Source organism: Hypomesus transpacificus, chromosome 12 (genome assembly GCF_021917145.1).
Source record: "Hypomesus transpacificus isolate Combined female chromosome 12, fHypTra1, whole genome shotgun sequence".
NCBI classification, from domain to species: Eukaryota; Metazoa; Chordata; class Actinopteri; order Osmeriformes; family Osmeridae; genus Hypomesus; species Hypomesus transpacificus.
Genome location: NC_061071.1, coordinates 9414527 through 9431810, shown reverse-complemented (window position 1 = coordinate 9431810; position 17284 = coordinate 9414527). Strand labels below are relative to the sequence as shown.

General features: G+C 44.6%; 1 protein-coding gene across 1 annotated transcript; it reads right to left on the bottom strand.

The window, feature by feature from the left end:
• Positions 1 to 568: 568 nt before the first annotated feature.
• LOC124475001 (gamma-aminobutyric acid receptor subunit beta-3) lies at positions 569 to 16219 on the bottom strand. The gene is made up of 9 exons (XM_047031503.1): positions 16092 to 16219; positions 15915 to 16006; positions 15728 to 15795; positions 9235 to 9455; positions 7675 to 7757; positions 7287 to 7424; positions 4862 to 5014; positions 1871 to 2115; positions 569 to 983 (listed from the first exon to the last, which is right to left on the bottom strand). Exons 1-9 carry the CDS (start codon positions 16169 to 16171, stop codon positions 645 to 647), a joined length of 1419 nt encoding a protein of 472 aa, XP_046887459.1. The 5' UTR covers positions 16172 to 16219; the 3' UTR covers positions 569 to 644.
• Between the last annotated feature and the right edge of the window lie 1065 nt (positions 16220 to 17284).

Here is a 17284-nt window from a genome sequence, read left to right as displayed (position 1 = left end):
ACACACACATAAACAGGACCACTTCACTGTAAAAGTCATATTCTGTATGTGCAGAAGGCAAAAGAAGAAATTCATTCATTTGTGATCAAAGGAATGGTTCAACAAATAAACAATTCACTTACCAAGGAAATCACTACCTAGAAATACAGTATAAATCAAGGTGCCTTGGTAAGTCAAAAATCCCACAACTTTTTTTCTTTAAGAACCACTCATTTAAAATGGCTGAAAACAATGCACATTCATGATGCATATAATGGGGGTAAAAATATAACAACAAGATCTTCTGCACTTGCAAGGTTTTTTCCAGCCATGCTGATTCAATGTTTTTGCCCCTTTATCAAATTCCTTTCTCAAGTTGTGCTTTTAGTTTGTTAGTTACTGAATGGGCAAAAAGTATGGAATGTCCCGATTCTCAGTGCATTTAAACACAAAGTTCCGTATAAAATGTCAAAAGTCAACAAAAGTGTGAATCAGACTGAAAATACTTTGTACGCACTTTGACAAGCAGGCCCAAGTAGGCTGTTCATGCTGTGAGGAGTCAGTTCTTTTCCACAGTAAAACCTTTCCTATCACGTAAAAGCAATGATGAAAGGAGATCAGAAAAAAACATAAATAACAACAACTAAAAATAAACAACGTTTCAATTAGACGTAGTACATCCAATAGATGAGATTGAAAAGTGAGAAGACAGAGGGGAAGATGATGCGCGACCACCGGTCGATGGCGTTAACGTCCGTTAGGTCCGGGATTTTGATCCTGAGCTGTGAGGAGCGTCTTCGCAGACGGGTCCTCTTCAGCTGGGCGTGCCGGTCCAGACTGTGGCGGCTGGACCGTGTGCTCTGCTTCCGGCACTGCACCCCGGTGCTGTCCAAGCTCATGGACGTGGAGTTCCTCATGTCGGCCAAGCTGGTGGTGACCTCATTTCCTGCCACCTCGTTGTGGATTTCCAGGGTTGTCAGCAGGATGTTCCCGTGAGGCTCCGCCTTTGGGAGGAAGTAGGAACCAAACAGCAGGCATTAACAGACAGCATGTACAAACACATAGAACTTCCCATGTATCTGTAGAAGATCACAACAGTCTGTTCATAGACAGCCAATGCAGGCAGATGGATGAGACGTCGACAGACATTAGACTTCATGTATCAATCACAGACATCTCTTATCTCAATGTGAACCTGAAAAACAACGTTTCCCATGCAGCGGAATCACAATGATATATGTACCGTTCTGTGGGCATGCGAGCTAGCACTGAATCAGAATCTGAATTGACTCTGATTCTGAAGACATGAGAAGTAGACGCAGGACACGAAACAAAAGAGAGACAAGATTTTGGAGACAGAACAACGTGGTGTTGGTGACAACAAACACCTGATCATTGCTTCCAGGGATGAAACTCACCGAGCGCGAATGGCGAAGACCTTTTACCTGATTGGACCGCTTAAGAGAAGACGTTTTACTACCCCCTTCCTGAGTCCACCGAGAGGAACACAAAACAGCGACATCAGCACAGTCTTACACCCATCCACCCCACAACGCACCTCCCCTGACCGTCACCAACTCACGTTCACGTCGGCTCAGTCTTCACCTGTTAAACCCCTCGTGGAGAAACTCGGGTTGCAATTAGCATTTAAAGGTCAGTTCACACTGGCCAAACAAACACCGTCAAACACCAACAACCAACAGTTGTTGCTGTGAAATGCTTGATGGCGTTTATTTGGGAGCAGTGTGAAAATGACAGTCATCTCTCCAAACATTCTAATCCCAGAAACTGACAGTCGAATGTTAGGAATATTTGGTATTCGTGGGACATTGCTGGGGTAGCGCGAACCGGCCTTAACAGGCGTGGAAAGACAATCGTGACGTTGTCTCACCTTGTTGGAGTCGTACTTGGCCCTCTCGTTGTTGACCTTCTCAGCCTTTTCGGCCAGCTTCTTCTGCATCTGAGGGCCGCGTCCGAAGAAGATGTAGTTGACGAAGGCATACTCCAGCAGGGCCAGGAAGACCATGACGAAGCAGCCCATCAGGTACATGTCAATGGCCTTCACATAGGGGATCTTGGGGAGGGTCTCCCTCAGGTGGGTGTTGATGGTAGTCATGGTGAGCACCGTGGTGATGCCTGGAGGACAGAGGGAACAAGGTTGGGGTTAGGGATAGGATTAGGGCTACGACCAAGGTTAGGAGTATGGTTGGGACTAGGATCAGGATTAGAGTTAGAACTAGGATTAGGGCTAGTGCTTATTTTAGAGCTAGGACAAGGGTTAGGATTAGGACCATGATTGGAACTAGGAGCAGGGCTTGCACAGCGCTAATCCCTAGAAGGAAACGCAGTTTAATAATAAATAATTTTAAAAGCGTTTAATCAGTCAATGAATCTTAATTAGCTATGTTTGCAATTAATGATGAAGTCAACAAGCGTCCTTTTGTAAAAACCCATCTGCTCACGTGGACCACACATGAAAGAAACACAATGTGGTATTAAGGTATTTAACAAGGTGTCCGAAAATAATGTACTGTTGAGTAAATGACTCTTGTTGTTTGAAATTCATGAGGCCTCGACTTGTCCCCCAGCTCCAGTAGCTCATTTGACTAATGCTTCACAGTCATGAGGCCAGGGAGCATCAGAGATATCGAACACCGCTTCTGCTCCAGTCAATTATGCAGAAGAAGAGATGTCCTCACTCCTAGAACAATGCTGTTCGTGGTATGGCAGGGCTTGCAGTGTTAGCTCATGGTGAGAACCAGCAGTAACATATTTTACTTAAAGTAAAGAATAAACATTGTCTATGGGCAGCTAGTGACATCATAAAACCCAGTTGGAGGAGAAAGGCTGAGATCAATCTGCCTCTTACCATGATTTATTGCTACATTACAGGGCCAGCTCTACTGAAGTGTGTCGTCTGTGTGTGTTAGAGAGAGAGGGGGAGGGATGGAAAAAGGGAGTGAGGAGGAAAATTCTAGAGAGAGGGAGAGGGAGAGAAAAAGAGGGAGGGAGACAGACAGATTGAGGGAAAGAAAAGGGAAGAGAGAGAAAGTGTGTAGTGTTTATATATGTGTGTTTCTGTCTGTATGTATTTACTGTTTACGTGTGTGTCTGTGTGTGTGTGTTTGTGTTACCTTGTATGTGTGTGCGTGTAGCCTTTTGAAATACAACAACCTCTCCCCCTACTTGGTTTTTATTCATTGCTGCTATCTCTGGGGTTTAGCTTAACGACAGCCATGTTCTTAAGGTGATCCTACAGTGTCTCTATAACTCTCTGTCCTTCGCTGCTGCCCTCCGTTGGACAATTTCATTTAATCCTGGGCCGGTGGGCATCGCTCCTCTTTCATCAGGAGAGTCCTCTCTCTCGGGGGATAAATATATTTTTATGGAACTTCACTCACATTCCCTTTTTCACTGTTCCTGTCTTTTTCCATCATTGTCTGTCTGTCTGTCTGTCTGTCTCTCTCTCTCTCTCTCTCTCTCTCTCTCTCTCTCTCTCTCTCTCTCTCTCTCTCTCTCTCTCTCTCTCTCTGTCTCTTTATGTCTCTCTCTGTCACATGCAGAGACAAATTCTAATGACTTTATCTCTGTTTTTATGCTCCCTCTTCCCCTCTCTGTCCCTCCAACTCTCTCCTTCACTTACATCCTCTTCCCCTTTCCACCTCTCATTGAAAAATATGGATGATTGCAACATTCATTAAGGCTCTGTAAAAATAGCCAAAGACCATTTGTGCTCATAAACCCTGTTAGGTGCGAGTGTAGGAGTGTTGAAAAGGCGCTGAAGCTATATCTGGCTTATGATGTGGCAACAGCCCCGGAAACAAGACAACACACTCACATAGCGCCACTTCCTCAATCCCAGCATGCACAGGATCCACTGGCTGCCAACCTTCCTTTTGGTACACACAGCCCAGAAACCGTTAGCTTGTGCACCGAAGGGATTTAACCTGATGGTTTATAACATGATATTGAGCCGAGAAACGCCACTCAGGAAGGTGGGGAAAGAGAGTTTCAATAAGATTAAGGCCAATAAGGTCATTCGGAGTTAAAATTCCTCTGGGCTGTACCAAAATCAAATCTTCCCTCAAACAATTCAATTATTTGCGAGCTGCATTGATCTCCTAATCGCGGTTCTCCTGACCGGTGGCAGATCAAGGCAGCCTTCTGGGTGACAGCTCTCATTCATCTAGGAGAGAGGAACGTCTCTCTGGGTTTTTAGAGTTACTGAAGACTGGACATGAACTCTCTTCTGTGTGTGTTTTCTTTTCATGAGTGGAGAGTGTGTCTCTGCATGATACACGTACGCACACACATTACACACGCACACACTATGTAGACACCCCACATTCAAACATACCCACCCACACGTCACACATACAAGAACATAAACATTCCATGCATATACATGCACAACCTTCAACCGTGAACGTGTTTTTAACAGTTAAAATAATAGCGAAAAGGAATGAGGAAGAGGAGGCGGAGGAGGAGGAAGAGGAGGAGACTGCTGCGGGGTACCATATGGTTCAGGTGAAGAGAACTCAATTGAACTTCAATAGAAACTGTGCGTGCGATAGAGAGGGAGAAAAAGTGTGTGTGTGTTAATGTACGTTTGAGAGTTTGTGCACAAGTGAGTATTCATGCTCGTGTGCATGTGCTTCTATGCATTTTTGTTCTTGTGCATGTTTTTGGGGCATGCATGCGTGTGTGTGCAACACGTGCATGCGTGTGTGTGTGTGTGGAACACGTGCATGCATGTGTGTGTGTGCAACACGTGCATACGTGTGTGTGTGGAACACGTACATGTGTGTGTGCAACACGTGTATGCGTGTGTGTGTGTGGAACACGTGCATGCGTGTGAGCAACATGATGGACATGTACATACCCAGGGCCACTCTGGCAGCTGAGGCGTCGTAGTTGATCCAGAAGGAGACCCAGGACAGGATGGTGATCAGGATGGAGGGCATGTAGGTCTGCAGGATGAAGTAGCCAATGTTCCTCTTCAGCTTGAAGCTCAGAGACAGGCGTGGATAGGCACCTAAGGGTGGGGAGAGAGGAGGAGGAGGGTGAGGAAGAAGGTGAGGAGGAGGGTGAAGCGACAGAAGACCAACGGACAGACGTCCATCCTGCTTCCAGGAGCACGCGGGACCACCTCATGTTTTGGTTTCAGTTTCCATGGCGACGGCAGCATGGGTTGGATTTATCGCCATGGAAACAGGCATCCTCGCGCCTTGCCTTGGTGGTGATGGTTTTAACACGACACGTTAAAATAATGAGCATGTGCGTGTTTGTTTTTTTATTTTGCAAGAGATAGCTCTCACCTATACATCTGTATACATTATTTATTTCAAACTGTTACAATACTAAAAAATACAAAATAATCGTGGATTTTTATAAACTATGTCATGTTCCAATTAACACCCATGGCGCCCAACCTAAACCATCAAAGCTCTTTCTTTTTAGGATATTTTGTGTTATACTCCTCCATGGTAAAGCCTGGGAGACACAAAGTACAATATTTATCTTGTTGGGATTGCGTAGCCAGAAAATACAGAACGCGGAACTGAAATGACTTGTATGTTTCGCTAAGAAAGGCCCCAACTTTCACTGCTCTGTGATCAGCCACACGAATAACCTTTGATGAACAAACCAAAATCTTAGATCTCTGCAAGATCTCAGTTGAATTCCATCAAACACTTTTGATGTGAGCATAATTACAGACAGCCATCCCCAGAAACAGAAGGAGGCGAAAGTAGGCGTTGTTGAAAGGGAATTGGTGGTGTGCAAGATGCGTGTGCGCCAACTGAGCGGTGACTCTGGCTGCATGTCTGGATGCCTGTCAGAGAGTGGGAGGAACACTGTGTGGTGATGAGGAAGAGGAGGAGGAGGAAGAAGAGGAGGGCGCTAGTGATCATGATGAAGCCGGCCAGGATGACGTCGGCCTGGGCGACGACGACCGTGGAGCATCAACGGTCGGTGCGTCAACGTTGTTTCGCGCAGAGCAGGGGAGAAAAACAAATGCATTTTCCCCGTGTTTTCCCTTTAACTGGAATAATTGATGCTGTGGGTCTTATTCCTCATGACCACATGACAGCCTGTGTCAAGCAAGGTAATTGCCATCTTGCAATCACTCCACAACACCGAGAGAATGGGAACATGGCCAGTAATATAAGGAGCAGGGATGGAGCAGGGACTGGGCAGGGATGGTCATTAGCCAAGCTACAGTTTGAGACTGCCTTTGAAGTGCTGCAGCATTCCCACTAGGAACAGGCTGGAGGACCAATGGATGCTAAACTTTAATGGTTGCCATGAGGGACTCACACACATACGCACACTCAAAAATACACATGCACACACACACACACTCACACACACACACACACACACACACACACACACACACACTGGTATACCTCCTACATATTTACTGTACATGCAGACAAAAACTCATACAGTAAACAATACGTGCGTAAACAGAATACAGTATATATATACCACGCACACACACACACACACACACATGCAGGAGCACCCCTCCACACACACACACACACACACACACACACATAGCCCCTCCCTACACACACACAGGAAAATAGGGCAGAAATTGAGTATTTATCCTCTGAAAAAGGAAAGCAGCGTGATAGTGGGGTCCTTGTGGTGGAAGAGGACCAGATACAAGAGAATATAGCCGGGTTAGATTACGCCGAAAATAATCTGAATTGCGTCTGTATGAAAGCGCTAATGGAACGCATGATTAGGACCCATTGTCTGCTTCCTGTTCTACTCGGACACTTCCCCTGACCCATTGTCCTCCATCACACTCTCTTTCTTCCCCCAGTGGCCGTGGTTACCGCCGGTACTATGCCATCTCCGGTGAGTACACCCAGAACTGCACCTAAACCCTCAAAGAAGACTAAAAATAATTCCTCCCAAAAAACTGAAAGAGAATTTGGGACGAGCATCTTTGGGAGTGCCCTTCCTCCAGAGGCAGTTGGTTGGTGTTATATAAATAGGAATTAAGATTGAGAACCACAGAGGACTTAGATTAGACCACTAGGCCAGAGACAAGAAAGGAGCTGCAGAATTGAACTCTACCTGCACTTGTACTTGTTACAAAATAGCACAGAAGGGCTGCCCCGGTGGGTCATTGGATAAGGCCTTATCTGCCTGGGTTTGAATCTGGCCTTGGCCCTTTGCTGGATACCCTCCCTTCTCTCCCCATGCCTTTCCTCTCACACTTTACTTCAAAACTGTCCAATAAACCCCCCAAAAAACTGAACCTGTGCTTGAGAACCCTAGTCTGGTACCTGTGGAGAACACCACATTTCTGGACACCAGCTTGTAGTCCACGATGGAAAACTGGGGCAGCTCGATGCGCGTCACCCCCGTCACGGCGCTGTCTCCCCCCTTCCAGTAGAACTCGATGTCGTCCGTCGTGTATCCATCTGGATCACCGGGAGGAGAAGATATGCAGCGTTGAAGAACTCAGCTAACGATGATTCACCAAAATACAGAACGCTGCCCAAGAGACACATCTTGGAGTTCTGGAGTTTTACTAAATCAAAGTTTTCATTCTGAATGTCCCTGATGGCTTGAGCTGATTACCATGCCAACATCTATGGTCACCTATGTTACGTATGCCTTTTGTGACACTGCTTATGGGGATGAAAAGGAGATGTGATGCAGATCACTTACAGCTCTCAATCTCCAGAGTGCAGTTCTGTTCATCCAGCGGATATCGCCGCAGGTCCATCATACAGGCTGCTGTTGTTGTTATCCTGGGAAAACACAGGCCAGATAGTTCTTTATGGATACTTTATGAATGATTGTTGGTTGTGGTATGGTCTGGCACTATTCCCATCAACCCAAACTCGCTGCTCGGCCAAGGAATTGCAGCAAACAGTGAAGCTGAAGAAACTATTGTGTGCAGTGATCTTTCATCTTAATGATGTATCCTGTGTTAGTTTACTGGAAGCTAAAGGAAGTGCAAGGAAGACACTGGAAACCAATTGACGTGTCGGTAATATCTTATAAAAGGTTACAGGAGAACAGAAACATATAAATTGATGTTGAGGCATCTCACTTCATAATGTAGTTATGACCACAAGCACTGCTCAGGCAAAGCTGGGAGGGGGGTTGGAGGAAGAGGGGGGTCTGGAGGAGGAGGGTTCTGGAGGAGGAGGAGCAGTCAGGGGGAGGAGGGGGGGTCTGGAGGAGGAGGGGAGGTCTGGAGGAGAAGGAAGAGGGGTCTGGAGGAGGAGGAAGAGGGGTCTGGAGGAGGATGAGGGGGGTTTGGAGGAGGAGGAGGGGTCTGGAGGAGGAGGAAGAGGGGTCTGGAGGAGGAGGGGGGGTCTGGAGGAGGAGGAAGAGGGGTCTGGAGGAGGAGGAAGAGGGGTCTGGAGGAGGAGGAGGGGGGGTTTGGAGGAGGAGGAGGGGTCTGGAGGAGGAGGAGGGGTCTGGAGTTTGAAATTCATCCTCCCTGCAGGATGCCCTTGAAGAAGCCTGAATGAATCCAGACCTGGGATGAGGTACCCAGGCACCCATTAGTATGAAACCATTAGACGGTTTAAGCACCAAAAATCTAATAAATAAATAAATAAGATAAGTGATGTCATGGGTAAGAGTCTGAGAAGCCATATCAGGTGGCTCATTCCTGATATAAAGTTTTGGTTGAATTGTATTAAGTCCAGATGAGTGTTCTTGTCAAAGCGTATTACACTCCAGAGGTAATGTGTTTTGATCCAATCCAGACACACACACACACACGCACACACACAAACAAAAAAATACACACACACACACACCAGGTGGAAGACAGGGTCAGTCTCTCTGTACTATGTTTCAGATAGAAACCCAAAAATAAAACTTCATGGATAGAATTTCTATTTTGTTAAGATATCCAATTACCCAAGAGTTGAATTGATGTTTAGAGGTGCACATATCTGTATTCATGAATATTGTTAATTCATAGCCTGTCAAACTAGTCATGCCCTCTGGAAATCTACATTTAACATATTTAACATCACAAGCCGAGTCCTGATTTAAGAAATGTCATCATTACTTTACTGTAACATATGTAACATTTAAAATAAAGAAAAAGTGACAGTTAAGGCAGTGCGTTTGGAAACCGACAGAACAACACAACGTCTAAAAAGCAATTACTTTTGACAGGTACAAAGAAACTAAACAGACACAAAACCTTCTCTGAAACAGAACCAATTCCCCCCATTCAGGTTTTAGAACCTTGAAACCTACCTCAGGCCATAGAGAACGGTTCCATCCGGATGCAGCCGGATCATACGGTTCTTCACAGTCACCCCGTGGACGAACGACTTCTTGTCGTTGAGGAAATAGGTGTCAGGTACCCAGAGCTGGTCGGCCACCCGGTTGTCCAAGGTGAGGTTGAGGGGAATCCCCACATAGGCCAGCCGCTTGTCCCTCCAATACTGCTGGAAGTACATGGTCAACGTGTAGTCCTGGGGGAAAACAACAAACATTCATGAGAACAAGATTGAGTTCCGAGTTTGACCTTTTTATTCTATGACACATTATACAGTGTGATGTGTGTGTGTGTTTGTGCTTCTGTGACAGGGAGAGAAAAAGAGAGGGGGAGAGGGGAAGGAGAGAAGAGGAGGGAGGTGAGGAAGAGATAGAGACAGGGTGAAAAAGAGAGAGATGGAGAGTGAGTGGGAGAGAGAAGTTCAATAAAGAAAGAGAGAGACAGAGTGAAACATTTCAGAGAGACAGAGAGAAAGAAAATGATAGTGTTGATGTGTGGATAGCATACTTTGAAGCACAAAGTCAGACACAGAGAGATAAATGTCTGGCCAGAACGTGTCCTTATGTGACATTTAAAACCAACTGTCCATTAGGGGAGAAGAATCATGTTACAGATTCTAGAGGACCGTAATCTCCCTATCCACACACAGGGACACCAGCATCCAGAGTCTCTCAGAAGGGTCATACAAATCTCCCACAAGGCCCCAAAACACGACCACAGGCTAAACTCCACATCATGTACTATGACCAACAGCTCAGGACGGTATCCTCAAACCTCCATCTGCGTCGTTTCTGTTCCCTAGGATAGAAGTTTGAAAGTGATTCCCTCTCTCTCACCACCGGCCCCTCGTTCACTCAGGAGAGTTTCCTGAGGAGCCCTCACACACTCACACACAGTTCAGTTCCCACCTCAACCGGAACAGCGTGGGCTGTCTGATTCAGTCCCATCCTCGATAAAGATTACACAACAGCAGACTACTGTACTTTAGGCTGGTCCGAGGTAGGAGTTAGTACAAGTGCCTGAACCACATAATCCTGTTACCCAACAGCACTGGCCTCCTCTCCCAGGAAGCAGACTGTGTACGGGGGGGACGCATGCTCTGTGGAGGGCTCTCACCAGGCACCGTGCTGCTGGCCTGTTTTCTGGGTGTCCCTCCCATACGGAGTCAGGAATGTACTAGGGAGAGACACGATCTGTCTCTTACTGTAAAAACTGCTACGCTTGTATTTGTCCCTTTCTGATCTGTCTCTCAGTCTCTCTCGTTCTCCCTCTCATCCTCTCACTTTCATGCTCTCTCTCTCTCTCTCTCTCTCTCTCTTATTCTCTCTCTCTTATTCTCTCTTTCTTATTCTCTCCCTCTCCGTCTCTCACTTTCCTTCTCTCTCTCTCTTATTTTCTCCCTCTCATTGTCTGTTTTTCATTTTCTCTCCCTTATTTTCATCTCTCTCTCATTCTCTCTCTTTCCTTCCCTCTCATTCTCTCAAAATGCATGGAAACAGTGTACTGCGGCCTTGTCCGTGTAAACGGTGTGTAAACGGCGTGCTTGAGTCGTCACCTGTAGAGAATGAATCATTCAGGTAAAGTATGAACCGGAGTGTAGCCAACTGATCAGCTCCTGTGCGGTCCTCATCTATCTTTTATGTGCACAATCACCCACACCCCAGATGAAAGGCTTCTCTTTCCACACACACACACACACACACACACACACACACACACACACACACACACACACACACACTCACACACAGACCTGCCGTGGCTGGAATCACACAATCAGCATTTCACTCACACACTCTCAGTGTGATTACAACACAGTTTGTGACACAGCCTATTAAATATGGCCTCAGTGCACAGCCAATGCTTACATCACAAACACCACACTGTCAGAATACGTAAAAGGTTATTACTGTAGTATACCGTGTGTTGTGCTGAAACAGCTATCACTGTATGTGTACATTAGAACATGTGTACATTACAGTAGATTGTTACATACCTGTTTTCATTTCTACAGTAAAGGTTCAAATTATACCCATCAATCGACTCAAATTAGGCTATTTATAGGCCTATTCTAAAGCCATGATTGGTTGGTGTTGAGTAAAGCAAGGAGTGTTTGCACATGTGAGGAGTTAGTGTGAGGCATTGATGAATTAGTGTGGCATTTTGATTGGTTGTGTTTGAAGAAGGAAATCAAGATGCTTCATGTTAGAATTTTGTGTGTTACGTGGAGAACTGAGTGTGGTGTTGAGTGTTTTGCAAAAATTTGAAAACTGGGTCAAAGGCACAAAATGTGCGTATGGTTTTGCAGATTTGAGGTGTGGTTCTGGTGTTTGAGTGTCAGGTTTCAAAAATGTTGTGAAAAGTAAGAAATGTGTGTGTAAGCATTTGAAAAAAAGTGTAAAAGGTTGATGCAGTTATCCCTGTAGGGAAATCCCCGGGGGAAGAAACAATGAAAATAAATTGGATTCTTACGGGATGCACTGATGGCATTGATTCTAGCAGAGCTCATTTGCTTAAAGTCAAAAGAGTGAGATTTCTCGGGTGATACAAACAGCAACATCATTGCACTTTTGTTCATTCAGCAGAAGCTTTTATCCGAAGTGATGTTCAACACTGTCGTTAAGATTCCCATTTTGTGCTATACCAAACTGCAATGGGTCTGAACCAGCCCTACTCGACGGCATCCCTTCGACCATAATGTTAAATGATGCTTATCGATGCAGTTGCACCCGACTAATCTCATTTGTGTTGGCGTCTGTTCCTCCCCTACAGCCTCTTGGTCTTAGTATCAACATCTAGCTGCTGCTCATAATTAACCCACATTCGCTAAAAAAGGATGATCCAGAACAAGTGTTCCTCATCCAAGCTCCAAGGTGAAAGCCAAGGTGAAAAGATGATCTCTCCATTGCCTTTCCACCTCTCTCCATTGCCACAACACAATATCATTCCAAGATATGGAATCCATTGTCATTTATCAACCACTCAGCAGAGACATTTTCACCAATTGGGATGTTTAAATACAAACAAATAAATAAATAATGATTTATTTTATTTTATTACAATTTCATCCCCTTGGGCTTTCCACTAACATTCATTTTTCACTGTGGGGAATCCCTGTGAAGGTCCTTCCTAATTTGCATGGCCACCCCCAGCAGTGTGATAAAAATAGCATGGTCCCCATTGAAAGCTAAGTGGATTTGTGTGTGGTGCTGACTCTGACCAGACAATTCTAAATCTCAGAAGAGAAGCACACTCACAGCTCAGACTTGCAGCTGCAAAATGAGCACATCCCTCTGGGTGTTTATTAGCATTGTGTGTATTAGCTGGGTGTGTATTACTGTAACATTGTGTGTATTAGCTGGGTGTGTATTAGCATTGTGTGTATTAGCAGTAGGATATGTGTTGTGTGTTGTCGTGGTGCTGATAAACGAGGATCACAACAGTGAAGTGATAAAGCAGAGCTTAGTCCAGGCCAGAAACTGGATTCAGACTGACCGAGTCTCGTGTGTACAACTGCTGTTATTGCTGCAGATTCTACTCAGCCACAGTTCAGAATGGGGCTATTAGGTTTTCCTTGGGAGACAACCTCTAAGTCTGCCTCCACCTACTTGAGGTTGGTTGGAGTCTTGCGATACTGAATCTCTCCTGGGGGATTCTTCATATGCTGCTCCCTGCCTCTTCCAGATAATCATTTAATTGCTTAGGAGTTTCTCATGCAGGGAACGAATCACCCTCCTACCCTCTGCCTCTGTTCACATCGCCCCCCCTCCCCCCTCACACACACACACACACACACAAATGAGGAAAAAACGAAGACAATAGGTCTGTTCACATTTAATTTCATAGATGGTTAAACAAACCTGTGTGTTTGACTGACTGAAGGGGCTTTATAGGGTGTTGGGAGTTGCCCTCAAGGAGCAATGACCAATAATTATACAGACCAGTGAATATGACTTTACAGACATTGACATAGTAACACCATATAGTGCATTCTTCTATATAGATGTTTTCGATTATGGTTTTTCATGAAGCCAGACAGGAAGCTCTGTGGGCATTGGAGGGAGTTCAATCACAACGTCTTGGCTTCTGGATCAATAACAGCCTAGACAATGCTAAGAGAGTCAATGACACATGATAAACCCCTCTCAATCCTGGCCCAACAGGGAGAGCTAGCATTGGCTAGCTAAGTATTTAAGGATTACGGCACTCTGCTCTCCACATCTCGAGATCGTGTTCCAGGGAAAGCAAACAGCTATGACAGGAACATTAAGGGAAAAACAAATGTCCTCTTCACTTTGCCATGACAGCCTTTCAGCCTAACACCCCCACGCGACTCCCAGACCAGCTCGGAGGGTGTTGCTGCCTCTGGGCACGTGCCCGTACCGTACAGCCTCCTTCCTCTTCCTGGATCATTGGTCTGCTGACGGACACTTGGAGAGTCAACGTGACCCCAGGGTCAATCAGGAAGTCTCTAGTTATTGGCTCTGTGCAACTGATTGGCAATCTACTTTAATCACTTGAAGCACATGCAGATAGGATTAATCTTAGAACTATATCATTTACCATACTGGGGGCGTTGGGGAAAGTGTTAACAAATGTTTGACACTAGACACCTGGCTAATTACAATGGTTTCCATAGTAACTGATGGAAAATGGCCATAGCTCTTTTGCAATCACTATGTGGTTATGCAATAAACTGGATAAGGAGGCAGTGTTCTATAAAAAACTGCACTACAGCAGTACTGTAAATGAGGTAAATGATCAAATACCATTACACTTGTTACGTAAAACACCAAAAAACATGACATTGAATATGTTTTTCACATTCTGGAGACAGTGACATCATGTATTCATGATATTCATTTTACAGAAGCAAAGGGGGATTTGAACCTCTTGATCTGAAATCAAATGCTCAAACCATTAAGCTGCACCCTCCACCAAATATGTATGTACATAATGTATGAACAAGTCCCAGAAACGACTGAAGTGAATTTGATGGAACCCTGTTGTATCCCTTTAAATCTCCATCATATCAGTATTATGGGTTTGATCGAAAGATACACATTTTTGTTCTTATTTATATTTTAAACTGTATAAAAGCTCAAACATCCTCATGTGTTACGTATGTTGTTAACCCCTTTTTCCTCATAAACCAGCAAACCACCCACTCTACAGACAGGAGTGGAGCACCTCATTTCCATATTCCAAATAGTATTTTCTCCATGCTACGTTTGAGAGCGACCAGCAGTCAACCAATTATACAAATGGCCTCTCTCTCGCCATTGTGCAAATGTACTCTGGTTTGGAACAGCGAAACCAGGGTCACACTTCACAGCCCACTCCCCTTTTTAGACTGTGTTGGAAACTCACTACAAACACAAAAGGATATAATTGACAACAGGGAATTTTGCACGTTTGTCTTTTTCTACATAAGACATTTGCATAGCAAAGGAGATTGAGTCATCTAACATATTTTTTTTTTCCCCGACCAACATCCCAGTTCACGAGACCAGGATTTGAGATGTTCATCACAGTTCAGTGGTGACCCGTTCTGGGGCTCAGGACCCAGACTGTTGGGTAATTAGCCAGCTCTGAGGCTGAGCACAGCTGCTGTGAACATCTTGCTCTTCACTCTAAGATCCAGCCTACTGTTCCAGTAAAACAGGTGTATTCATGGGCAACCAGGTGGGTGTGTGTGCCTGTGTGTATGCATGTGAGTGAGTGAGTTAGTGAATGAGAGAGAGAGAAAGAGATAGAGAGGGAGAGGCAAAGAGGGGAGAGAGAGGGACAGAGGTAGAGAGAGACAGAAAGAAAAAGAAGGGAGAGTGGGGAGAGAGAGGTAGAAAGAGAGAAAGAGAGAGAGGGAGAGAGAGAGAGAGAGAGAGAGAGAGAGAGAGAGAGAGAGAGAGAGAGGGGAGAAAATGACTTTCCCTGCATTAATCAAGATCTCCCGAAACACTGAAGCGCTCCATGACTGCACACAAATTCTAAAGTATCCAATCCAATAACAACACATGGCCTTTGTGTTAGAGTATATCAATACACATACTCATGATGATGAATAATCAATATTATCAGGGAATAGTATTGCACAGATCATTCACTGTAGTCTTAAGAGTGACCTCTTCGCTATACACTCAGCTGGTAGGGCAGCAGTAACAAAGTTATGGCTCAAATCCCAAACTAATTGGAACTATTCCAGGACACTGCATGGGTCAAATCCACAGAAAAGAAAACTAAAAACCAAAACAAAACTGAAGCGTTACGTCATAATCACATCATTACGAAACTTCACTCAGCCGCAGCATAGGAATGCTTCTTCACAACAATGCCCAAGAGTAGCCTAATCCTGAAATGTAAAGTGCGTGTGTGTATGTGTGTGTGTGTGTGTTAGGCGAGGAACAGGTGAGATTTTAAAAGCCCAGGTCCAAATAAAAAAAAAAAAAGAATGAACGGAAGTTCACTTACCATGTTTACTTCGGACACCATGTCTATGCTCGCCACATCTATACTCATGCCAACTGCAACAGGGGTCCCTGAAACGACAAATAACAATGATTCCATTTAGTAATATTGCATGTAATTTGCATATGATTGCGCCACATTGCATAAGAAATGGAGAGACTGCAAGCAATCTTCGAAATGTGAGACCTACCTCCGAAGTCTGGACGCAAACGGATATCATAGCCCTTCAGCAGTTTATCCACAGTCTCTTTCACAAAAGACATGTTCCCTGGTTCATTGACACTGAAATTACATGAATAATGTTAACTTGCAAGTCAACAAGACATACTTTCCAAAAGCGTCCACGTTTCTACATCAAAACACTCACCTTTGTGCGCAACACACAACTGCCACTAGAACTGGTGCAGAAACAACACTGAACAGTCTTGCTCTTCGGAAAGCCCACATTCCTTACGCTTTATCAAAGTCCTAATAAAATTATCCGGATATTTCTAATCAAAATCAGAGCAGTCCATTCACAAACAGTCGTTGAAGTCGTTTAAGATCATTCAGGTCTAAAGTAAGGTTTGACATCACTCTTATTTTGACTGCTCATGCCTCTGTCTCATGCGAGGGTTAACCTAAAGAACTACAACAGAAACGCATATTGACGGTAGAAACCTGCCAGTAGAGGCAGTAAATTCACTCTGTTCAAATGAGCTTCAAACCCGCTCACTTCACACCCTCTAACAACTCTCGATTTTCTGACTTCTGAAAAAAAACAAAATTCCCTTAAGCTACACATAAACATAAACCGACACATAAGCATAAATAACGTTTCAATCTAAACATAATTTATTAATGTTGATTTCTAATATAGCCATAATTTATTCTTTCATCAAGTTTGCCAAAACTCCCTACGGTGTGGAGTTCAACATCCTTATCGACCGCACGTTTCCTTGGGGATGAAGATCATAAAACAGTCCCACGTGCCCTGAGAGCTGTGGGCAAGTGGAACTGGTGGTTGAAATCGTTGAGAGGACCATTTCTCTGATCACAATTTAATTAATCCCTGAAGATTTGGAGCTGGGAATTGAAACGTACCTTGTGTCGTAAATTGCAAACAACTTCTTATTTCCGTCGACTGCGTTCCTGAAAATCATGAGGAAAGCAAGGTCAGAAACAGGCCCACAATTTAGCCATTGCAGTTCTAAAGCAGCCAATAATAATTAGTAGCCCATTGTTTCCTAATGAGACAAATAGGTGGTCAAACAAAAACCAACAAACCCCTTGTGATCCATACTGTAGATTAAATAGCAAACTCAACTGATAAAAGAAAGCTTTCTCAATGATCTCCTGCTAACTGTGTCCACAGGGGAACAAAGTCATGGACTTCATAGGTTTTCATATCCATACATCGATCTCTAGATTGGACACCGAATTGTGTTTGTGGGGTTTGTGTTTGTCTGGTTATTAAACAACAGTAAGTCCATGCTGTATAGCCTAACAACATAATACTGTATTTTGTACTGTCTGCAGTGTGGGAGCTGTCCAGCACGACTGTGGTGCTGAACAGACACT

Coding starts and splice junctions, on each gene's coding strand:
- LOC124475001 (XM_047031503.1), bottom strand. CDS start 16,171: ATGTGGGCTTTCCGAAGAGCAAGACTGTTCAGTGTTGTTTCTGCACCA. Junction 5,015..7,286: donor AAATGTGGTGTTCTCCACAG/GTACCAGACTAG, acceptor CCCCACCCTTAG/GTGCCTATCCACGCCTGTCT. Junction 2,116..4,861: donor AGCTGCCAGAGTGGCCCTGG/GTATGTACATGT, acceptor TCTGTCCTCCAG/GCATCACCACGGTGCTCACC.